Source organism: Sminthopsis crassicaudata, chromosome 4, assembly GCF_048593235.1.
Source record: "Sminthopsis crassicaudata isolate SCR6 chromosome 4, ASM4859323v1, whole genome shotgun sequence".
Classification (NCBI taxonomy): Eukaryota; Metazoa; Chordata; class Mammalia; order Dasyuromorphia; family Dasyuridae; genus Sminthopsis; species Sminthopsis crassicaudata.
The window spans coordinates 457,857,278-457,882,303 of NC_133620.1; the positions used below are offsets into that span (position 1 = coordinate 457,857,278).

The 25,026-nt window shown below is 44.1% G+C and overlaps 1 protein-coding gene across 2 annotated transcripts in view; it reads right to left on the reverse strand.

Annotated features, from left to right (window-relative positions):
* Positions 1-6,620: 6,620 nt before the first annotated feature.
* Positions 6,621-25,026, reverse strand: part of RABGEF1 (RAB guanine nucleotide exchange factor 1) — a 35,583-nt gene continuing 17,177 nt past the window's right edge. Inside the window, exons 1-9 of one of the 2 annotated variants that reach the window (XM_074263956.1) lie at positions 23,092-23,110; positions 22,741-22,926; positions 20,921-21,087; positions 15,486-15,652; positions 14,175-14,256; positions 13,047-13,179; positions 11,886-11,977; positions 10,359-10,615; positions 6,621-8,714 (exon numbers count right to left, since the gene is read on the reverse strand). In XM_074263956.1, coding sequence (XP_074120057.1) covers positions 8,316-8,714; positions 10,359-10,615; positions 11,886-11,977; positions 13,047-13,179; positions 14,175-14,256; positions 15,486-15,652; positions 20,921-21,087; positions 22,741-22,919 — 1,476 coding nt within the window. In that variant the 5' untranslated portion in view covers positions 22,920-22,926; positions 23,092-23,110 and the 3' untranslated portion in view covers positions 6,621-8,315. Of the gene's footprint in view, positions 8,715-10,358; positions 10,616-11,885; positions 11,978-13,046; positions 13,180-14,174; positions 14,257-15,485; positions 15,653-20,920; positions 21,088-22,740; positions 22,927-23,091; positions 23,111-25,026 lie in introns of those variants that run through there. The other variant, XM_074263957.1, reaches the window with a different exon arrangement.

Below are 25,026 nucleotides of genomic sequence, written 5' to 3' on the forward strand. Positions count from 1 at the left end.
GCCAGCCTTCCCAGTATTACTACGGAGAAAACATCCATCTAGTGTTAAAGCATCTATTAAACACCTTCTGTGTGCTCTACCCCGAGGGAAGGGATAAGAGAATAAGCATTTATACAGCGCCTACTAGGTGTAAGCCCTGTGCTAAGTGCTTTTTACAAAGAGTCTTATTTATTCCTTGCAACCACCCTGGGAGGTGCTGCTGGTGGTGGACGTAGTAATAACATAGCCATGCAATAGCATAATAACTACCCATATATAATAATACGGCACTTAGTATGTGCCAGGCCGATGCAGTCAGTCCTTTACAGTCATCTCATTTGGTCCTCACTACAATCCTGGAAGGAGTGTGTGCACCCCATTTTACAGATGAGAAAACTGAGGCCAAAAGGCCCGGGGTTCCACAAAGCCAAATATTTGGAGTCCTGAGAGTGCAAGTCTGGAGCTCTAACCAGGCCGCTGAGTGGCAACGTGGTGACTAGGGTAGACTTCTAATATACAAGGCACTTAAGCTGTTTCTTCTGAGAAGATAACATTGTGAGGATCAGAGGAAGCAAAAGGGATGGGAACAAGCACATATGAAGCACCTACTGTGTGCCAGACACTCCCAAGGTGCTATTTGTAAGATCCACAGTAATATGGTATTTAACAAAAACTTGTTCCCTCCTCCCGGGCAATTATTTCCCACCAGCCCAACTCCTGTTGGTTTACTGCGGAGCAGACCTGCTGGCTTCATTGCCCACGGTGGAGATGGGCCCCTTCATTCCTCCCTCGCCCACTCCCCAAGTTTCTTTTGGAGGCGGCAGAGAATGCCAGGACTCCCCCAAGCCCCTCTTCCTTCCAGTGCCCCCTTCCTGTTTGTGATTTCCTACTTATCCTGTGCAGTTTCCGGTTCCTCCATCAGACTGTCAGTTCCTGGAGGACAGGAACCTTTATTGATTTTGTCTCTCTTTATTGTAGGCACTTAGCGCTGGCACCAAGAAGCCTTTAACACAGGCTAGCTGACTGAAGGAGATCTGCCCAAAGTCAGGGGCACGTCCCATATCTCCTCCCCAGCCCCGCCACTTCCCCGCCATTAAAGACATGCCTTTTCCTGTTAAAATTTTTTATAATCAACTATTTTCCTTCTAATTTTGGCTGCATTCTTTTTGTATATATACACAAAACCTTTTAAACTTCATGTTTCCTTTTTACTTCCCATGATTCTGTCTCTTATGGTCATCCAACTCTTCCTTTATCCCCATATAGATCTGACAGCTATATTTTCCTGCTCTCCTAATTGACTTAGATTATCCTTTATATCTAAATCATTTATCCATTTAGACCTTCCCTTGGTATGGGGTATGAGATATTGGTCTATACCAGTTTCCGCCAAACTGCTTTCCAGTATTCTCAGCCATTTTTGTCCGATGGCCAGTTCTTAACCCCAAAGCTTGGCCCTTTAGGCTTGTCAAATCCTATATGATTGTGGTCCTCACTAGCTGTGTGACTCAGGGCAACACTTAACATTACCAACTCACTCTCTTTATCTGGAAAATGGGAATAATAGATATTAATTATACTTATCTTCTACCGTTGTAAGGATCAAATGAGATCACAATATACATGGAAATCCTTTTGCAAACCTCAAAGCACTAGACAAATGTTAGCTGTGTCACCATTATTGCTCACTGCGTGCCTGCCATTTTGATTCTTCTGAGAACATATAAAAAACCACCACCACTATCCCTTCGGTTACCAAGTCTGCTGCCATACTCCCAATTATTTTATAAGCTTTTGTATGTATGCTATTTTGTATAGATGTGCATACATATATATATATATATGTTTTCGGTGCATATATATGTGTGTGTATATATATATATATATATATATTTAGCCTGACAGAATGCAAGATCCTAAAGGACAGAGATTGTATCCAGCACACAGTAATTTTTTTTTTCTTCATGTCTCCCATCACATAATATAGGAACTAGCACATAGTCAGCATTTAATAAGTATATGTTGGTTGATTGACTAAAAGATACTTGTTATTGATTCCATTCTCCTCAGTAATTAAAGACAAGCTCTTTCTACCCCAAATTTTCTCTGACCATTTAACCTGTATTTTAGAGGTTTTGTAGCTTTTTATCTTTCTCTTGTTTTCAAATGGACTTATTTCCTATTCCCATTCTGAATGCCAAAGAACCCTAATATTCTGATTAAGTCAGAAGTCTTCCTCCTAGGAGGAGCTAAGCTACATCCAATCCCACCACCTAGGTTTCTTTTGAAGAGGACATCTGTCCAAAGTCATGGACCTATCCTTGAAGTTACCCATCAATCCAGCTTTATAAGGCTCCTCCATTTTCCATCCTTCCTTACCCATTCATTCAAGCAATGCCTTATGTTCATTTCCAATCAATCTTCCACTGGTAAGGCTGCCTGGTCACACTAGTTTTAACTTTCCTTGCTTTACCAATCCTTTTGGTCCAGGGAGGTGGTTAATGATAAACTCCCATCTGAAATGCATTGGCCTAGTTTTGATTGAAATGGATAAAAGTCTACACATAAGAGCTAAAAAAAAAAAAAAAAAAAATTCCTATTTTTTTGGGTGGCCATTTTATTCTCTCAACCCATGGCAACGTGCCTCAAGGGTATTTTGTAATGTAGACAATCATCTTTTTTTTCCTAGTGGGGAGTGCACATAGCAAAACCTAATAAATGAATTTCACATGATGATGAAATCAGATTTGATGTAGTAGCTGAAATAACCCAGGACAAGTGTACCAGCCCACATACACTGAATTGGCGTGATCTTGTGGTCTGTACCTGAACATCAGGCTATTAATCCAAGGACTCAGAAGCTGTAATCAAAAATATCCTAATTTTATGACCTAAATAACAAAGCTAAGCTGTGTTTTATGGTGCAGCAAAAAGAACATTTTGGATTTTGACTCAGAGACAGTAGCTTCAAATCCTGGCTTTTTCTACTAATGACTCCTGTGGCCTCATTTTGTTCCTCTGTAAATAAGGGCATTGGAGATGATGGCCTCTAGGCTGGGCATTCTGATGGTCAGTGGCTGGACCACTGCATCCTTCCTGGAATATTCTCCTGTCTTCCTCTAAATCCCCCCTCTTTTGAAGGTGAAGCTCAGATCTCACTTCCCCTGGGCATTCATCCTGGGTGCAGCCCAAGCTCTCCCCGAACTCACAGTATGCACTGGGTAGACCTTTTCTTAGTGATTAGCCAACCCTGCCTTGGAACATCTGTTATTGTTTCCTAGGATTTCATAAATGATTTGCCTTTCTCTCTAGAGTATAAACTCCTGGAGGCTAGAGATCGTCTTCTGGCCCTTTGTATCCTGCCTAGCTTTGGAGAATCTTGAGGTCACTCAGTCCAACCCTTTTGATCAATTGGTCTTACTGGTTCCTACCTTACAAAAGAACTTGTCTCAATTTTAAAAAAAAAATGTTTACTTCAGTGAGTGTGTTGTGAGGTCCATCAATCAAACAATAAGCCCTTATTGCCTCTTTAAAGAATTTAGAATTGATCATATGACATGGGAGACACTGGCACAGGAACACCCAACATGGTGGGCCCTCATCAGAGAAGGGGCTGTGTTCTATGAGCAAAGCAGAATGGAATTAGCTCAGAAATACGAGATACACAAAAAGTCCATTCCAAATGTTCCTGGGGACTATCTGTGTGTGACACACTGAGCTCTTATTAGGGTCTCATCAGCCACTGTAGGACCCGATGACTTGATTCTAAGATAGTGACATCCTTTTAACGCTCTTCAAGAACGGACAACCACCAGACCAAGAAACTACTATATATGCCTGTCCAATGGGGATATGTTTAAAAATGAAATAGTCTTTGCCTTAAAGTAGTATCCATTCTAAGAGAGAAAATTTTATTTAGATAAGAAATATACAAGAAATGCCAGGAACTTGGAGGAGGAAGGCACTAATAGCTTGGGGGCAATCAGGAAAGGCTGCATGTAAGAGGTGACATTGGAGGTGAGCTGGGAAGGGAGCAAGGGATTCTATGAAACAAGGGAGGAATGGCACAATGGAAGCAACGGGGACAGACAAGGTAAGTCGTATATTGGGAGCAGCATGCTCAGTCATGCTAGACTACAGAACCAAGTTGGTTCTGATTCTAACTTCACAGCTCATATTGTTTTGGTAACAATGATTACCACAAGTGGATTCCTTTTAAAAACAAGCTCTTCTTTTAAGATTACTACAGGAATTGCTATGGGCTGTTGGGAGTGGAGAGAAAGGGAGAGATGTGGGAAATATGGTGGGGGAAGAAACAAGATTCCATAACTGACCAGAGACATGGGGGCAAGAGAAGGAAGAGTAGAGGATGATGGTATGAACCGGGATGGCCAGAGGAATAAAATGTCCTTGACAGAAAGAGGGATGGGTGTTGAGGGGAAGACGGCCGAGTTCAGATGTGGCTATGTTGTGTCTGAGATTCCTGTGGGGCATCCGGTTTGCTATGTCCGGTAAGTAGCCAGATATGTGATTAGAGTTCAAGACAGACATAAGATGGACTCCTAGACCTGAGAAGTCACCTATGGAAAGATGACAGTTGAATCCATGGGAGCTAAAGAGATTATCCAACAAAAAGATACAGAAAGAAGAGGGCTTAAATGGGGGCCTTAGGGTGCACCAAGAGTTTTAAGAGCACAATGGTCCAGTAAAAGGGACCGAGGAGTGCTCAGATACATAGAGAACTAGAAGGCAGTGCCATGAAAACATACAGAGGGTATATGGGAGGTGAGAGGCATCAATAGTAGTAAATGCAGTAGAACTGGATGAAGACTGGGGTAAAAAGGGCCATCACATGTGACACTTAGGAAGTCATTGGTAAGTTTGAACAGGGCAATTGAGGGATGAGGTCAGAAGAGAAATATAGTCAATAGCCTTAAGCTATTAAGAATAGTAGAAGCTAGGGGCAGCTAGGTGGTGCAGTGGATAGAGCACCAGCCTTGAAGTCAGGAGGACCCGAGTTCAAATCTGGTCTCAGACACTTAACACTTCCTAGCTGTGTGACCCTGGGCAAGTCACTTAACCCCAGCCTCCAAAAAAAAAAAAAAAAAAAAAAAAAAAAAAAGAATAGTAGAAGCTAATGAGTTTTTTTCAAGATGGGGAGAATTGGGCCTGTAGAAAAGGCTGCTGAGGAGTACCAGTAGAGGGAGAAAAATTGAAAATTAGAGAAAGCAATTAGGGGCGGGCAATTTACTGGAAAAGACGAGAGAGGATGAGATGGAGAGCACATGAAGAGGACCTGGCCTTGGCAAAGAGGTCACTTAATTAAATACTGGAGTAAAGAAGAAAATGGAGGATGATGTAGAGGGATTTTGAGGTATAGAGGGGAGAAGAGGGAACCCGAAGTGAATTGTCTTTATTTTCTCAGCCAAGTGTGAAGTGAGGTTTTAAATTGGAGGGTGGGTATGAGAGGCTTGAAAAGAAGAGATCTGGAAGAGCTTCTCTGGAAAACTCAGTGGAGAATCAGCAAGAGAGGACTAAAAGGATTTGCTGTCTTGAGAACTCTGGTGGGCCTAAGGAACATCAATTTCCAGTTGCAACACCCAGTGTCCACATAACACTCCTCATAGGTCCCTGCCAGTGCCAGCAGTGCCATCACGGTGGTAGGTTTTATTATTTTTAATATGTATTAAAAGCGTGACCTTTTTACTTGCTTCTGAAGATGCTTACCAGTCCTGGCTGCCCTCCATAAAAAGGAAACTAGATTCCTACTTTTGATTAAGGAAGAGAGTGGATTCTAACTTCACAACTCATATTGTTTTGGCAACAATGATGGAATTACTGGGTGGGTGAAGCTTTCACAAGTGGATTCCTTTTAAAAACAAGCTCTTCTTTTAAGATACTCTTCCATAGGAATGTCTCCATGCAGAGTGGCCCCTTGTGGATGGTGTCTCTTATTACATGCTTGATTGCTACTCCTATATACGCAGTCCCTAGATGACTATCTTTGAAAGAGGACATGTGAATCACAGGAGTAATAAATAAACATTTATGAAGTCCCTACTATGTGCGGGACCATGGGCTAACGAGCTGGACTTAGTAACCGAAAGGAGCTACAAGCCACCTGTCTCCAATCCAGCTCAGTGTCTTCATGGTTCCTGGAACTTTTGAAGGAAGCTCAAGGATTCATTTTTGGAGACAAAGATGAGGAGTGAGAGCAAGCTTTCAAACCAGGCGGGATTGTCTAGACATGGGCTGGGGGCAAGAGAAAGAACAATTGAACAAGCAGCCCCGGTGGGATGTGGGGTGAGGGAAGGGAATGAACATGAAATAAGCCCGAAAAGGATCAGATCCTGGAGGCCTTTAAAAGCTAACAGAAATAGGAGGCCTCAGTCAGTCCTTGAGCAGAGGAATGGAGTGGGCAGACTTGTGCCCTGGGAAGGGCCAGGATGGCAGTTATGGGACCACATCATCCTCACAGCACTCCTCCGCTATCCAAGTACAGGGCTGGGTGCAAGACAACAATGTTGGCCTAAACAGAGAGCCGGTGCCTCTATCTGATCGGGGACAGACGTGTGTGAACTATATCCATGTCACAACCCATTTTATTGTCAGGCAAGACACTCAAAGAATTCAGCCTTGGTGAGAGGGTGGCGTCCATATTTTTATTCCACAAAAGCGGTGTACAGCAGTAAGTCGTCTTGTACATTTGGGGGAAAGTGAGACTGTGCATGTACCTGGATTAGCACCTAGAGAATGCAAGGAAATAAATAACCCGAAGAAAAAGCAGCCCCTTCCCAAAGAGTTGCCCAGGTCACAGATTATGTAAGAGCAGGGGCAACAGCTGCTCAGCCACCACGTTACCGATTTCATCTATGGGAGCATTTATGGGGACCAGTCCTGGCTGGGAGAAGCTGGGCACCAGGTGGCAGCTTATCCAAGTAAATAAAGTGTGAGTGTGTGTGTGTGTGTGTGTGTACAGACATAACTGGGGCCTGAAATCACTGCAAGCTTGGGAGCTGTGCTAGGAGCGCAGAGAGAACAAGGAAGCCATTCCCGATGATGAACACGTCATCGCTCCAGAAGCTGCCTTGGGAAAGCACGGTGGATGTCCTGCTGAGACTCAGCCGGAAGAAGGAATGAAAAGAAGAGAGAACTGTTCCCTCGGAGTACAGGCCTCTATCCCATGGCAGCCTCAGCAGTTTCACCCAATGGCAAACTGCTGGGCTGAGAGGCACCGGCCCGGAATGTACCGTTCAGTGGTTGGTGACAGCTGACGACAGGGTGAGGTTTCTGATTTCTTGTTCAGGAGCAGGGAATGCGGGACAGCCGTCTTGGTCCATCCGTAACAAGGTCAAGGCCCAAATGACAGGCATGGCTAGGCACCTGTGACAACGGGCGGGCCCTCGGCAGAGAGGTCATGGCCACTTCCGCCCGGGGCCACCACTGACTGCTGTTCAGCGGCCTTAGTGTATCAGCTGTCCTGAGCGAAGGAGACTCACGCAAAGATGGACCATCTCAGGGGTGACAGTGGTTCCAAGTATTTGATGGACTCCATAATAAAGAGTGACATGATGTAAGGGAAAGACAATCGATACCCTGGATGAGGTCCTGGTTTGAGTTTGAACCTCCCAGCTGACTGAATCACAAAGTCAGCACTCACACCGTGCTACAAAAAGGGACTGGTCTTGGACACCTGAACATCTAAATTCCACCAGGCTTATTTAAAAGGGCCAAACAACAAACGGACAGTGGAGGTCAGAAAGGCAGATGGCCATACATCGTGTTGCACTAAGAAAATCAGCTCACACGTTGCCATGCACAGAAGAAATTCCAATTTTCTTTACATATTTACAATTCTACATATTTACTCATCAATATATTTTCCATCTTTCTAATTACAAAATAATCTCAGAGGTGGGGACAGTAGTACCATGGAGTTTCCTCTTGACTCTTGAACGTACATGACCTCGAGCTAGCCGCCTTACGATTAAAGTGATAATTTAACCAAAACCAAATCAGAGTGCATGCCTGGGAGGAAGCATTAAGAATTTGTTAATGATGCTAGTGTTTCTTAAAAATGACCTTGGCTTTGTGTAGAAAAGGCAGGTTCAGTTAAAAAAATACACAAAAGCCTCATAAGAACCTAGTTTAATAACTAAAATAAATAGTATTTATTACACATTAGCCCCACCCCCACAACTGTACCTTGAAAAATGTACTCCTTTAACCCTCCTAAGCATGTCCTTCCTCCTATGCTGGCTTCCGATCGGCAGGAAGTGAGTACTGTGGCCTAACTTGGTCGGGGTCCCAGCCAACACTCCCCAGGTAAATGGACATCATCCTGCATAGACCTGAGGCTGCAGGGGAGGAGGGAGCTTGTCGTTTTCGACATTCTCCGAGTCAATGGCTGCTAGGGGTTGGCTAGGGGGTTTGATTTCCAGGGGATACTTCTCCACGATATCCTGAACCTCCTTCGCAATCCCATCAGTCCAGTCGATGAGGTCTTTTTCCAGCTTCTTGGCCTGGCTCATTAGCCTTTCTTGTCGCTCATTCAATTGAGAGAGAAGATCTAAGTTCTTATACATCTGTTTGACCCCTAGGCATGCATTGGGAGCCCAGCGCTCAGACTCCTGCTTCTTTGGAGAAGTCTGGCCGGACATGTAGCGATCAAAGTCCTCCTGACTTAAATTCAAAGACTGAGCGTCCAGTTTCTCGATGAAAGCCACCGCGCAACACTGCCAAAAGAGAGAGAGTGACCGTGAGCCCGAAAGGCACAGCAGAAGCCCCCTCCGACATGGGGTCTGTTCTGTAACCTAAAGGAGGAAAGGAGGAGCTCCATGCTGAAGGGAGAGAGAAGGGCTTCTTCTCTGAAAAGTGCCTCCCTAGACCCTTAATGATGGCAGAAAGCCCAACAAGCAACTTTTCTTTTCAGGCTTTGCTTATGTGACAAGACTTATAGCCCATTTCACATAAAGGGCTGGGAGGAGGCAGATAATGGGCTGGGACCAGGGAGGGCTTGAGGGGCTGCTCTCACCTTCAGAAATCCCTTGCCCTTCTGGTCCCAGGAGATTCACCAACTTGGGCTCCTCACTCCACCATACACACAGCCACAAAACTGCATTCTCCTTCCCTTCTTTCAGGCTCTCTTTCCTGCCTCTAGGCCCCCAAACACTATTCTTTCCCCCTTAGAATTTTTACTCTTCTACCCATCAATTACAAATTGGCTATTTAATGACTTCAAAATGACAGGACTTCTCTCCATCTAAAATGTGCAAGCTTAATATAAAAGCAGTCTTTGGGCCCCCATAGTCTCATAGAGGGTCCTTTACAAGGGTCAATAAATAGCTGTGGGCTCTAAATCCTGTTCAGCTCATCCCTTCCTCTGCTTCTAGCAGACTCTCAGCTCATCCTTGCTTCCAAGCCCCTGCATAACTTCCTGAATTTCAATTCCTTCCATGTTTCCCTGGGACTTTACCAAGGGGGTGAGAACCAGACCTCTGAACCACCACTGTCTCATACATAGTTGAGAGCAATGAAATATACATTTTCATTCCCATTTTGAAGAAACGGGCAAATGTAAAAGTAAGGAGAAGAAGAGGGATGATCAGATTCCACTCCAGCCCATTCTCCCTTACAGGGACTAAAGTTCTAAGAACTAAGTGCCAAGAAGGGAAGAGAAGTCAGTGCTTTACCAAGGCCAGCTGAGCATTTTGGTACCATGCCCTGAGAACATGTGGCCCCCTGCCCGCCCTTCCTTTCTCACCTGGTTTTCAATCACTTATGTGTGCTAGTAATATATATGCACATATATATGAAATAACACAATACATGTTAATAGATAGTACAACAATATAGCTAAAATACAAAGAAATACAAATTTAACTGTCAGGATCAGTAATAACGCAAACAGTGAGAAGCTCAGTGGTGGAAAACAGGCTCACCTCTTCCCAATTCTCAACTGGGATATTTTTTGGTTTTATTCTTTAAACAAAATCTCTGCTAAAACTATCGCCTTGAGAAAAGGCATGAAAAAAAGTTAACTCCAATTTTCCTTAAATTGAGGTTCAATCTCAACTGAAGAAACACAATCCAATTTAATGGCTCTTACGAAATGGACTGAATGAGGAAAGAGCAGGTGAGACTGGCCATACTTTGTATCCTTCCCAATCCCATGGGGATTAAGCATTATTAACCACATGTGCTCTGGCTCAATAGTGGATAAGAAGGTAGATAGAATCAGGGAAAATCTCCATGAATCAGTGGTAAACTATTGGTCAAGAGAATCTGTGTTATCATTTTCCCATAAGAAAAGTTGAGGGTTTACTCTCTCACCAAAACTGAATCTAAGATACCAAGAGGAACCTGAGCCAAACACCTACCAAGTTGGTAAAGTAGTAGCCATCTTCCCCAGTCATCAGGCGGCTTGGATTACAGAAACGGGTAATATACTGGATGTTGGACTGCAGTCGTGGGGGGTTGCCCTTCAGGACAATGTAGATGAGGGTGGGTAAGAAGTCATCAGCTGAGGCTGGCTCATTCTTGGTGATCTTAATAGCATTGAAGATGTGTTTGCTGCATTTGGTGATGCAGGCCAGCTTGTCTCGGGGGACACGCTTGGAATCCATCTCAATAATGTCTACAAAACAGAAAAAAGGTTGCCTCCAATCAAGAGATTCCTGTATGATTTACATCTTGTCCCAAGCTCACCCCACTTTAAACAAAGTCCAGTAAGTGAAAACAAATCAGGAGAAAATCATTTCTACAAAAGAATTGCCAGTTAAAGTTCATTGTTGTGAAGGGTATTTTTTTTTCCCCAGAGGCTGGGGTTAAGTGACTTGCCCAAGGTCACACAGCTAGGAAGTGTTAAGTGTCTGAGCCCAGATTTGAACTCAGGTCCTCCTGAATTCAAGGCTGGTGCTCTATCCACTACACCACCTAGCTGCCCCAAAGGGTATTTCTTCAACAAAGAAGTTCTAATGCATCTGACACTCAGAATCTAAAGGGCGTGTCCCCCTTACAAAGGAGCAGCATTCTCTGCAGGGATGAGAGTCAGATCATTGGGATACACTTTCTCCAGTGGTACCAGCCCACTTTATATTGAACAGCTATTTAATTTATACTTTCCTTACTCACAGTTACCACATGAAGTAGTCTACTTTTGATTACAAAATCCAACCACAAACTAAAAATCCTATTTCAATAATCAACCTATTCAGATCTAAACTGATGAAGAGCCCAGAAGAGTAGATCTACAAACACTTAAAATATGACTTTAAAGGTTTTTTTTTCCTCCTTTTTTCTCACTATGAAATTAAGTTCAACAAATGCAAATATTTCTATATATGACAAATAAAAGAAAAGCAAAGGCCTTGATGACTCTTGGAAGATTGCTCCAGATTGGTGGACTCGGTGGTTAAGAATGTAGTACCAGCAGGAAAAGCAGGATCCTAGGCTCAATCCCTACATAGACTCATTAACTGCACATAGAAGGCAATTTCTGCTTTGTTTCACCATAAGGACTGAGAAAGACAGGATGGCTTATCACAACCTGTAACCACTGCTGGGAAAAGGATGCCACATTTACATCCTCCTGATGAGGTCAGGGACAATCACTGGCACTTGTGAAGATGACCTCGCTGCACATGCATTTTCCCAGTATACAACACATGGGAATACCAGGCCACAGTATATGGGGCAGCTGAGCAATCTGCATGCCCTGGTCATGGCACCAAGAAACAGGTGGGCACCACAGGCACTGAAGACCGAGATTCCAATGGTCCGAGGCCTTTCCAGGGGGTCTCACTACACTCCCATCTTGGGCCAATGAATCATTCCAGCCCTACAACAGGAGCCTGAAAAAGACTCTCCATCCCCAACAAGCCAAACCTTGTATCTCTCTCACTGACCTGTAATGGCTTTTACGACCATATCAGAGACTTCTGGGATTTCTTCATTAACAGGGACACAAAGCATCTGTGGAGTAACCCAGTGTAAGGCTCTATAAAAAGAAAAAAATTAATGGCTCTTTGACATGCCAGACCAGTAAAGAAATTTCTTAAGTATCTATGTGGGCAACTGAGCTTGCCAGTTTCTTCGGCTAAGGAAAAGTAAGGTGCTAAACCGTCTCATCAGGCAATCCAGGAATCAAACCCAGAGCCCTACGAAGTGTAGATACTCAATGATTATTTGCTATCTGACCAACAGATATTCCCATCAGAGTACTTAGAATACCAAAAGTCCACCAATAACAAATGGGAACATTTATTAGATGAAATGAAATTTTCCAGAGAAGGCTGAGAGTTATTTGTGAAGGTTTCTACAAGGCTAGGGTTATGCTGTTCTCCATTCTGACAGAAATGATAACACTGGGCTTATCCCAGGTAACTCAAAGCCCACAGGCCCAGGACTCAGCAAACACAGGATCTAAAGCCAATTCTGCCTCCCACTAGCATCACATCCACAACAGGCACATCTTGGCACTTGGGGGGCCTTGATTCCTCCTCTATAAAATGAAGTAGAACTACATCAGACATTCTTCTGCTCTAAGCCGTGGATCCCTTTGGCAGTCGGGACAGTGAAGTCTGTGGACTGCTTCTCAGAAAAAGGTTTTAAATGGGTAAAGTAAAATCCCAAGGAAGCCAGCATTGCTGAAATGCAATGATCTTAAGACTTTACAAGGTTCACAGACTGTGGGACTTGATAGCCTTTCTCTATTCTAAGTTGTTGGGGTAGGGGGAGAAAAGCGGAAGAGTAGTAGGCCCGACATCAGTGGGAGATTTCTGAAAGCTGGAGTTTAGACACTCAAATGGCATCTCATTCCTCAGAGAGTGTAATGCACATGACAAAAACTCAGTTGCTCTCAGTATGATTTGGGTGATTCCCAGGATGAATGGAGGGGCTCCCTGCCCCCTCCCTTTAGGCTTCCATCACTGCTGTGATTGTACTACTGCGAATGCCTTCCCTAACAGTGAGCCTGGGCAGGGGAAGTGAAGCCTGTGGCACTATGTCTCTTGACTCAAGGTCATTCTAAGCCCTGGTTCCCTCCCCAGTCCGGATAGCACACCCACCTGATCCGCTTTTGAACAGCCAGATCCTTCTTCTCATCGTCAGTAGTTTCTGGACAAAACACATACTTGTACAGGCGTGTCATGACGTACTTCTCAATCTGATCCATAGCCTTCTCCATCTTCTCTGGGGGCACTGGGAAATACACATATTCATATCGATTAGAAACCCCCAGGGGAGCTGGAGCCTTTGTGTTAGCATTCCCTCAGTGGCCAAAAATGCCATGATATCATCAAGCTGATTTAGTCAGAAAGTAACGTTAAAGACAAAGGAGAAATCTGGTGATCACACACCTTGGAAGTAAAACCATTCACGTGAACACACACACACACACACTCTCTCTCTCTCTCTCTCTCTCTCTCTCTCTCTCTCTCTCTCTCTCTCTCTCTCTCTCTCTCTCTCTCTCTCTCCTACATACATGCACATGAGTGTGCACTTTCCTTCTTTAAATGACTTGGTTTTTTGTTTGTTTGTTTGTTTTTCCTGCTGAGGCAATTGGGGTTAAGTAACTTGCCCAGGGTTCACACAGCCAGGAAGTGTTTGCGACCAGATTTGAAATCACCTCCTCCTGATTTCAGGGCTGATGCTCTATTCACTGCACCATCTAGCTGCCCCAAAACCTGAGTTCTTAATACTGACTTTCAGAGTGATTCTTCTCCTGACTTGGCCAGTTTTCATATGTGGGATTGGAAAGAGACGAACGTCTAGTCTGAGGCAACACTCAAAACCCTATCAATAGCTGGGCTTGGTGCCCAGAATTTAATGAGGGAAGCTCCCCTCCTGCTTAAGAGAAATGTCACAGCTGGCACAGAGATGCATGTACTGAGCCTGAACCCTTTCTTCCACTTCCCCAGGTAAAAGTTCACTAGCACGTGTGCCCACTTGAGAAACCAGCACTAGTTCCGAGTACACATTAATTTGACAAATCTCATGGCCAGACGGATCGCTTTATCATCCATTTGTCCCTCTTTTGCCCGTTTGTCAAGATCAGATGATAAATGTGGCTCGTTTGGATCTGTAAGAGTGTGATGCTGAGCACAGAAGGCCACAGCAGCTTCTCCAAGAGCAGGAAGCCCTGGAGGCTGTCCCTGTGGGTGCTAGCTACATGGTGGGACAGAAGGGGCCATTACCTTTCCCCCGGGTCTGCAGTCTCTCGGCCACGCTCTGGTAAAAGTCCTGGGCATGCTCCGACTGCTCCTCAATACTCAGCTCCTTCAACAGAGTTCAGATGAGACACAGTGAGACAAGGTCAGCGGCACGGCCTCAAACAAGCCACCTCAGCCACTGTAAGAACACAAAGAAGCCGCCCCAGCTGTCCCCTCGACACCGGCCTTGGCCAAGCAAGCAGGGAGCAGAGCTTGCTGACTGGGCAGTCTGCACCTGAACACCATTTTCTCTAACAGCCTTCTGGCCTCAGATGCCAAGGGAAAGCAAAGGAAAGCTCACCCCAAAGCATCCTTCGGGGCTCACCTCAGGCCAGCACCAAGGCCTTCCTACCCCTTTCCCCCAGTTTTCTCCCAGAGGCACCTCCCCTAAACTCAACAAACACAAAGGAAGAGGGAATAACCATCAACTGCAGGGGAGCCACAGAGAGGTAAACTGAGGCAGCACTGTCTGATCAAACATGACTTAGGGGAAACAGACCAATGCCTGTTTACTGGGTAGAGTGAGAGATGCCAAGGGCTCTATAGAAAAACTGAACAGTTTTTTGCTCAGTACCAGGTACTGGGGAGACAGACACAGAAAGGGAGGGAACCTGGATAAATAAATATAGGCTCCATGCCAATTGAATAGAAACAAATGGGTGGTGGGGGAAGAATGGAAACAGCCTTCAGAGGGAGAAAGGGAGGCAGCAGCCCTGGAGCTGAGCCTAGAACTCCAAGGAGGGACTCTAAGAACACCGAATCCCAGGCCTGGGGGTAGTGTGGGAAAAGTTTTAAGGGAACACTCAAGGGTCTGGCTTTGGAAACTCCTTCTGGCTTTCTGGGTATCCTAAATTTGCTGAACAGCAGAGGGGTCATATGCACGTCTCCCCTGCTCTCCTTGCCCCGACCCAGCACTGGGAGCACCTTTTGGCTCTGTAATGAAGTCAGCAGGTAGCCTGGGGCACCACTCACTCCTCTGGGACAAATGAGCTCTCAGATACTTTCCAAATTTAGACACAAGCATGACCTGCCTGCTCTGCCTGGTTTCCCAATCAGTACAATGGAAAGACATCTATAAAGAAAGCATCCCTTTGCTGCTCCTGGCCACCTGTCACAGGTGAGCACAGGCCCCAAAGGCCTGTTCCTCGCTGCTAGTTTTCCTGCACCAATGGGGGATCCAAAGGAACTGCTGACATGGGTGGGGTCCGGCTCTCACTCTGCCACAGGCTCACTATGTGACCATGGTAACCTCCTGGCCCCCTCAGCCCATGCACCCAACCCTATGCCACCACCTACCCGTTTGTGGTGCATGGTTTCCAAAAAGCTCTTGGTCTGCTTGTAGATATCTTGGCCCGTTTTGTGGAAGGTCTTAAGAAATTCTATGAACTCCTTGGACGCCCTGTCCGTCTCCAGGCTGGCCTGCCGGTGAAGGGAAGGGCTCGCAGCTTTTGCCTCTGGAATCTCTATTGGGAAGAGCAAACATCGTTAGGTTCATCCAAGCGAAATGACCCATGCCAGTCACAGTTTAAAGTTTGTGGCTTAAAGCCACTGGAGCTATTTATAACCCAGGTTAAAATGGAATTAAGTTTTTTTCATATTTACACATCTGATAACTTGCCTAAACTAGGCTGAGCTTCTATAAACAACAGCAAGCACAACTCTTAATGGAAGCGCCTATGTTAGGACAAGCTGCTGCTGGACAGTGTTTGTAGGTGAAGCATACTCATGCTGCTTGCTGCCAAGATCTCTGGGAAGAGCCACCCGGTGTCTCTCCTCACTCACTCTGAAAAGCCACAGAGGATTTGGAAAGCAGATTTTATTCAAAAAAATCTGGAGATCAGAAAACAGACAGTGGGCAAACTGACAGTGGGCAGATGTGCGTAAGGACACAAGAGAATTGTGGGTGGTTTAAGAAATGATTGGGCCATCCCGGCCTGTCTCAATATCCTACTGTCCAAACCTACCCTTCTCCCCCATCCAATACTTGATAAGAAAGGAAGAAACTGGATGTCAACAAAAGAGGTCTCAAATGAGCTCACCCATTTCTCAGTCTGCTGTGAGCCCCATTCAATAGGAAAGAATGAGTCTGAATAACTGGTATACATGAACATGATGGAATATAAAGAGAGATTGGGAGGTTGGAGAGAGACTGAAAACATGTCCCAGCCCATTCCAAAAATCAAACTTCTCCATTATCTCCCCCATCCCATAAAACAAACCCACTTCTACATGCAGAAAAAGGACCGTGATTTTATGGTGACAGACATGAATAAAAAAAAGTCAGAGCTCTTCCAAAGAATAAGGATCTCCCTCCACAAAATTTCAGCTTGCCAGATCTTTCTGGGTCTTTCGAGTCTTCCTGACAGAATTCTGCAGCTTCCACCCCCCTCCAAATGTAGAGGAACCATTCCCGGTAACTAGGGACACCCACCAGCAAGCTTAGAAGTCCCGCTTATCCAGGAAGAGATATGATAAATTCATGAAGGAAACATTTTTCTGGAGAAGTAAATCAACCTACTCCTGCACTTAGTATGAACATCTTTGGATTTTATGCATGAAACTCTAAACTTCAATAAAGATTTAAGATAATAAAATTCAATATCCCAATTAGAGTGATTAATTCACTCAATGAAGGAATCATGTGGCAGCTAGTTGGTGGATGATACACACTAATAACTGGAGCTATCAAATTGAGAGATCTACTTCTCCCTCGATGGGGTATTAACTGGCAATTAAGATGATACAGCATTAACTCAAGTCAGTTTTAATTTTTCTCATGATAAAGCATTAGGGCTGAGTTTTCCCAAGTACTACCAGGAAATACAGCACAAGAAAAATGTACTTTTACGGTTAACTTTCAGTTTAACTTAGAAAAAAATTTATGTGTAATTTTAATTCATAATTTGATATTTGAAAGGTAAATGACACATGCTCTTTAGAAAAGTGATTTTTCTAACTCCCCCCAAAAAATTTAAAAGAATCTTATAAGCTTAAGAATTTAAGCTTCCTCTCAATCCAACACACGACAGAAGGAATCTAAGGATCATAAATTCAGAGCAAGAGATCTCAAAGATCATGAAGTCCAACTCTTTCATTTTACAGATGAAGAAACTGAGGCTCAAAGAATTTAAGTAACTTATTGAGAGGGGGCCACTTAGTTAGATGTCAAGCCCCTCCCACATATTCTTTCTAGGATCATAATGTAAGAGAATGGCAGGTACCAGAGGGCAAAGATATATTCAAATTCAATAAATATTCATTAAGCTGCCTACTAAGTACCAGCCTAACATAGGGAGGCAAGACCTCCCTCTACCCAAATATTTCCCCAATTTGATGCCATTTTGAATTGACAAATTTTACTTTTTAAATGCAAATAGGGTAATTAAGCCAGTCATGGGCATCTTAGTGTGAATTATTCTAAAACTATCTAGTCAGTTTTGTTCCTTCCAACCACCTGAGGTCATCTTCCCCTAAAGAGATGAGAATTTTGATTGGAAGATGGGGAAAGGAAGACATAGAACAAAATATGGCACAGAGGGAACTTGGGAGGGAGCTGGTTCAGTTGTGGCCTTGTAAGGGGAAAGGAAGAACGAGAGGTCATTAAAAGAAGAGAAAGAAAAAATCAGAAATACTCATTTTTCATGTCTGTCCTGGGCTCGAATGGAAATTGCCTTCCCAGTGGCTATCCCAAGTAATCCGTAGGCCCTACAGAGAGCACTGCCCACAGACACTGCAGCTGCAAGTCTGAAGTTTTAAGTATCTCATTCCCAGTATTAGAAAATCCAACAGATGAATACCACAGTCTTTTCAGATTCAATATCAATCCCTAAATATTGATAGGAGTACCGGTGTAGACACAACACAGTGCTAGGCTACACATGGAAGTGAAGCTGACTGCTTAAGCAAAGCAAGTCCCAGACAACCCGAGCCCCTGCCCCGTTCCACCCAAGGGCTGAGGAAAACTAGTTTAGGAAGGAGAGGCCACAAAAAGGACAGAAGGAAAGGCCCATCTGGGGAAGACAGGCCCAGTCTAGCCCCCACCCTATTGCTAGCTCACAGGTTCCCAGCTAGACCCCTCTATGCAAGAAGAGGATGTCAGGGCAAGGAGGCAAGCTTTTAAGTTTGCAACTAGGATTGTGCCATTGTAGGGATCTGGGATCCAGGAGGCCTAAGCAGCCCCAGCTGTGCCCTGCCCATGTTCTTGATATCAAGTAGGCCCAGGTACAGGATCCTGCCTCCAGGATTTTTAATGTGACTTTTAGGTCTCCCATCTGATTTACATTAAGTTATTTTCCCTTATGATGTTCTTGAATTAATCCAAACCCAAAGGTATATTTTGGTCATTTCTAAAATGTAAAATTGACACTCCCATGAATACCTGCTTCAAGGAGGGATAGCCATAGAATAAAGAAGCCCACCTGCACATATATCTTCAATCCATGCAGTGTTCATCCATCTATCTATATGTATATGTGTGTATAAAATATGTTATATGTATGTGAGTGTGTGTGTATGTGTGTGTATGTGAAAAAATACAACTATGAATGAAAGATTTTAGTCCTGAAGTAAAGGGCTTTGGAGCACATGTACAATTAAATTAACAAGTCCTACTGGGCCTATGTAGGGTTCTTCTCCGTAATAGCAGCCCCTGAGATCCTTAAAGAAAGTATTCAGGCATGGCTTAGGAAGCCTCCCCCCCCCCCCCGGGGGCAGGAGCTGGCACAACCTCAGTTTGCAGACTGCAGAGTCAACTACGTGCGTTCACTGATCTAAGCGCGCAGCGCCAGGTGGCCTGCGCAAGGTTACCTTCGGAAGGTGAGGTCAGCTCCCAGGCGGGAGTGAAAATCTCCTTCAAGTCCCTGAACAGGTTATCAGCGTTTCGCTCCCTCCCAAGCTGTCCTTGCTTAAGAGTTTTCTCTTGAGCCACTGAAATAAATGCAGGAGCAAGAAAAATACCAAAAGCAAGAAAAGCAAGTGATGGGGAATGAACAGAGGAAGCCAGGACCCAAGAAGCAAGGTGCCTGGAGCTGGGCCAGGGCGCTGAGCACCCCGACTAACACCTGCCAAAAGGGACCTCTCCTGCTGTCAAAATGCACATGGGTTGTTTTTGGAAAATGTGATTTCTAATGTGAATTCTAGCTTTCTATAAAGACAGGAAAGGAGGTCCATTTACAAATGAATAAATAAATGCAAAAGCTTCTAGATCAAAAGCACAAGGAGTTTTATTTTTTTAAAAAAAGAAAGCAAGCAAGCTCTGTATCGCATTAGAAATGCTCTTTAAATAATGTACTTCATATGCTTTCTAATAGTTCTTTGCCATTTAACATTTTTAAATCCCAGAGGAGAACCTGGACCCATGGTCATCATACACATCAGCAGAAAATTGGGCGCCAAGCCTGGGACCACATGGGGAGAATTCTACATCAGTCACACATTAGGGGCACCTTGGTGAGACCCCATAGGCCCAAGAGCTCTGGGTTCAAATCCCAGTGGGCCTGCTCCTCATGACCAAGGTATCAAGTTTCCCTGAGGCTCCATCTGCTACTTTCCCAGATGATCCCAAAGGCCTCCTGCTCTGAAAGTCCAAGATCCCTGAAAACCTGTCTCCATCCTCAAACCCCAGGGCCATCATTGCCTTATTGGGTTTATTCAATTTAGTCTGACATCGCCATTTCTCAACACAGAGAGGTTTTCTCTCCAGAGAAAGGATGAGTGAATAACTGGGCTCCAGTCCCTCAGCTTTCTAATATACTAGACATCCACTGGAGCTCTAGGAGCTGTCTCCATCGCAGTGATTCAGTCTATCAGAAACGCAATCTCTTGTGAATCACATTCTGAATACATTCTTCACTCAGACACTAAAGACACAGACCCCCTTCTACAGATCACCCAACACGCCATCTTGAATAAAAGTCATGGAACCAGGCCAGTGCTGGGCACTTGAGTCATACAGAAGACAGAGAATACAAGCTTTGTCAACAGGCCATGTTTTGGTGGAAAATGAATTTTCCTCCTGAAACCCAGGACCAGCGAGGCCTGAGGAGCTCGCTTCATTCACTCCCTTGCGTCAGCGCACATTATGGCTAGACTCTAGACTTTACCAAGAACCTAAGTTTGAAATTCCCACGTCAGAGTGGGCTGCAGGTAGACAGCTGCTGAAAGTAACAAGCCAGGCTGCTGTACAACTTGAGGAACATCTCGCTAACCACTTCCTCTCACCCCCATGAATCTCTAAGGTACTGAGCCCTCACAAGGGGGTCTTTCCAGCAGTGCCCTGGATTCCATTCCAGAAGTCAGCTAAGAAGAGATTTCCCACCCTCAGGTCCCAATTTTAGAAATTCCTCTAACAGGATGGCATCCCAAACAAAGCTGAGGCAATGAAAGTGCCACAAAGCTGCTGACTTGGTCCTGAGAAAGGGAACCCAGGGACAGAACCCTCTCATGAGTCCCAGATGCTGAAAAGGAAGGCCATGCTTAGACCAGAAAAAGCAATCATGGAAGGCTTGAGCGCTATATGCAGTGATTAGCTTCAAATTACCCAATTCCATTCCTCAACAGTTATCAAATACAAAGATCTAAATAAAGGCCCCCCCTCCCACATCCCTTCATCCCCCACAGCAATTTTTTGCTAACTAGCTCAGTGCTGCCCCAAACTGGAGTCAATGCTCACCCCAAACTGCCTCTATCTGCCCCCAGAGCCCAGCCCTCCAGACAAAGGAAGGGACCGTTACCCTTTTTGGGGCCACCTCGGGAGGAGGCGCTGAAGAATTTTTTCACCGTTGTCACCTTGCGACTCTTCTCATTGGTTTTCTTTCCCTCAAATTTGGAAAAAGTGAGGGACTGGGCCCCTTGGCTGCTCTGACTGCTGGCAAAGGCTTCTTCTTCCTCCCTCTGGAGCCTGCAACGTGAGAGACGTGGATAAGTCGGGAACAAATATGTTCCGGGGAAAGGGGTTTCCCTTGTGTCTAAGAGGATTTCCTCTGAACTCAATGATCTGGGGGGAAGCCAGAGATTTAGAACCAGATGCTAAACCTACCAAAAAGTCTGAAAAAGACAGCTCTTGTACTTCACAAATCCTATCCTTCCCAACTAATCCACTGTCCCCTTGCTCAAGGGGAATGTTCCATGAACAGTAAGTATTTCCAACATCTAGCAAAGTGCTTCCAGGAAGCAGGGGCTTGGGAAACATTTAGTGAATTAAATTGGACTATTTCTTTAATTAGAATACAAAATATTTGCAGTTTATTCCTCTATCCCAGGACACACATTAAATGCTTGACATCTGCTTCACTCCTAGAAGCCAATAAAGAGCCTGCAGGACCATTTAGGCTCCTGTGGCAATGGCCTATAGACACTTAGGATGCAGAGTCAAGGAAGAGATTGTCCCAAGGGACATTTCTTACGAATTCATGGTCACAAACCACGAGTGTTTCCCAGACACATCTGGCTATTACCTCCACTTTCTCCCTACCAGAAAACTGCTCTGCCCTAGGAACCCTCCCCACCTCCCAGGTGGCCAGCTCAGGCCTTCTCTCACAGCTGCAGATTTCCAAAGTATTTCCTGGCATCTCTTAATCACAGCATTTTGCCCTCTCCAGCCCTTCCAGCTCCCCTTTAGATGTTGTCTTCCCTACTAGAATGTCAGCTCTTTGAGGGCAGGTACTGGCTTGCTTGCTTTTATTTGCATCCCCATCACTTAACTGAGGGCCCATCACATATGCTCTCTTCTTCCTTCCTTCTTTCCATCTATCTTCCTATCTATCCATTTCTCCATGTTCTTTCTATCTATCCACCCATCTATCTTTCTATCTATATATCTATCCATCCATTTATCTATTGATCTGCCCAGTTTACTACCTGTTCCCATCCTTTAAATTTTATTACAATCCCTTACCTGGGGAATACAAATCACCTTGTACATACAAATCTACATCATTTTTAGAGTAAAGCTCTATTTCTGGATTAAAGGTTCTATACCTCAAAACAACCCAATCATATTTACTGATTCAATAATGATATTTATTGATTATATATTATTAGGATATGATGAGCAGAAGTCTTTACCCTCAAAGGGATTACAGTCTAGTTATTCCGGGGACTCACACATAGGAAACAATCAGGGAACACAACAGAAGGTAGCAGAAAGAGCACTGAATTAAAAACCAGAGGAACTGAGTTCAAATTCTCCCTCTGCTACTTCAAATCCCTTCACTTCTTGGGCTTCCTTTTGATCATCTGTAAAATGAGAGATTTGGATTTCATGATCAGGAGAGTTCCATCAGCTCAGGCATTCTGCAATTTCTAATATTTCTATTTCTAATTTCTAATTTCCTAATTTGCTAATTTTCTAATTTCTAATACTGCTCCATTGTCATCAATGAGAGCCTAAACGGAGTCTAACAAGGAACAAAAAAGGAAGCTAGGAAATGTCCTTTTCCCCAGATATTATGCCAAACACCTGGCAATCCAATATATAGGAGTGGGAAAAGGATTAGTTCCCAGGGAAAAAACCACATCCCACTCCCTCGAGCAGCAGGAAGTCATCCCTCACCGTTCAGCCAGCTCCCAGTCCTCCTGAATCTGCCGCTGTCGGGCTTTGTGATACTCTTCCCTCCAGCACTTGGAGCAGAAGCCCTGCCAAGCCAAGTTGCCATAATAACCACATCCTTTCTTGCACAGGAGTTCCGACTGGTCCACATGAATCCCTCTGCGTTCAGACTTCAGGTTCATCTTCCTTCTATTAATCAAGGAACAAAAGGAGGGAATTAGAACTTCTAGAGCTTGGGTATATACCACGGTACAGGAAAGAGGAATAGCAAAATCCAATGGAATTCATCCATGGCCTTAAACTCTCCCAAAATTAGGGGAGAAAAGCTAGGAAAGTTATCAGATCAGAGCTTACATTCTTGAGACTCAGGAGGGGCCTGGAGATTAGACCAGTAGGAAACCTTTGAGAACAAAGTAGGTCCTTTTCAGGCACCAGCAAACTCTTTACAATTCTTACCCAAAATACACCACTCAGTAATACATCAGTGTTTTCTTACTCTATTTTGGCTTTCTGCCTCTGAAGAAATATTTATACACACGTCCTTTATACAGCAATGCTAAGAGGAAGGCGGGGGCAGTTAAGGCATCAGTGACTTTGGGAAGTGACAGGGCTGTTTTGTTCCCTACAACCACGCCTCCATTGGTCAATGGAGGAGTTTCTCTTTGAGATTTGATGTAACATTTCCTGCGGATTCACACAAGAAACGACGTCTGTCAGCTGGGTGACCCATGAGAAGAAATCAATGAAAGATTCATCTTGGGGACATCATGAAAATAGGGAAGTATATATTAGCACATCCTTTTCCCTTTTTAGGTAGTAAGGAGAAAGAATCTAATTTGGAACATGGCAGTTCCAACATTTCCCTGCATGTCTGTGTCCCTTTCTGATGCTGTTTATTGTTGCAATGACCTGTGGGTATTCTTTTTTTTTTTTTTTTTTCATTTAAAAGTTGAGAGGTGACACCGGGGCCAAGAATACCAACAGTTGTTCTAGCTTTTTCCAGTCCAACTTTTGTGATAAAGACAATGTAGTTAGGCAGATATTGGCAGTTATCTACTTTTTCCTTGTATTCACTAGGCACAGAGTCAGTGGTTAGAGGAAGAGGAGGCATTCTAGGAAAGGAAATCCTTTGGATGGAAATAGCTCATAGATTCCCCCCAACCAGAAAAGCTATCACTTATAGAGTGCTTTATTATGAACTTAACTAACATAGGCATTTCAATACACACAGAATAGAAAAAAGAATTGTCTATGAAACTGTGAACTTTCTCTTCTGTAGGTATTGTTCAGTCATTTTCGGTCCCGTTTGAGATCCCCTTTGGGGTTTTCTTGGCAAAGATACTGGAGTAGTTTTGCCACTGAAGCAGCTCATTTTCAGATGAGGAAACTGAGGCAACCAGGATGAAATGACCTGCCCAGGGTCACACAGCCAATAAATGTCTAAAGGCAGATTTGAACTCGGGAGTTTTCCTGACTCCAGGCCTGGCATTCTACCTACTGTACCACCTAGCTACTCAATAGGGATGATAATAGTAAAGGGCTACAGAAGTTGGGAATGTGTAGGATTGAGAATATATAAAGATAGGATTATTTTGGAAAGAAGGAACCCTTTTTCTTCATGAGACAGGGGTAGAGAAGGAACAGGAAGGAAAGATACTGAATACAGTGAGATAAAGAAGTGGAAAAATCAAACTGTAATTGTTTAAGTGAACTATGAGGAGAGGCCTTCAGCTCAAAGGGGTAAGAAAGGAGGTACCATGGAAGGTTGGATGAGAGACAAGAGTGCTTTCAACAGCCGTTGTGGCGAGCAGGATGATGAAGAGAGGAGAGGAATGGATGTCTGTCTTCAGGCAAAAATGTCCACACATTGGCCATGACTGAAAAGTTTAACCCCTCACCTCTTCTGCCAAGAGGCAGAAGGTAAGTTTCATTATAATGATAATTGCTCAGAATGGAGTCTTTGATTTCACACACACACACACACACACACACACACACACAGTTTTACCATTTTGAACTTGAGAAGCACCAAGAAACATAAATCTTTTCCTAGGCAAAGAACAGAAAACCAATTAAAAGCACTTTATGTGAAACTATAAATTTCTATTACATATAGCTTATTTTGAAAAATCTTTTAATTTTTACATGGCAGTTCCAACATTTCCCTGCATGTCTGTGTCCCTTTCTGATGCTCTCTGTTTATTGTTGCATTGACCCGTGGGTATTCTTTTTTTCCATTTAAAAGTTTTAATTACTTTATCTCACTCCCTCCAAAAAAAATGTTCCCTT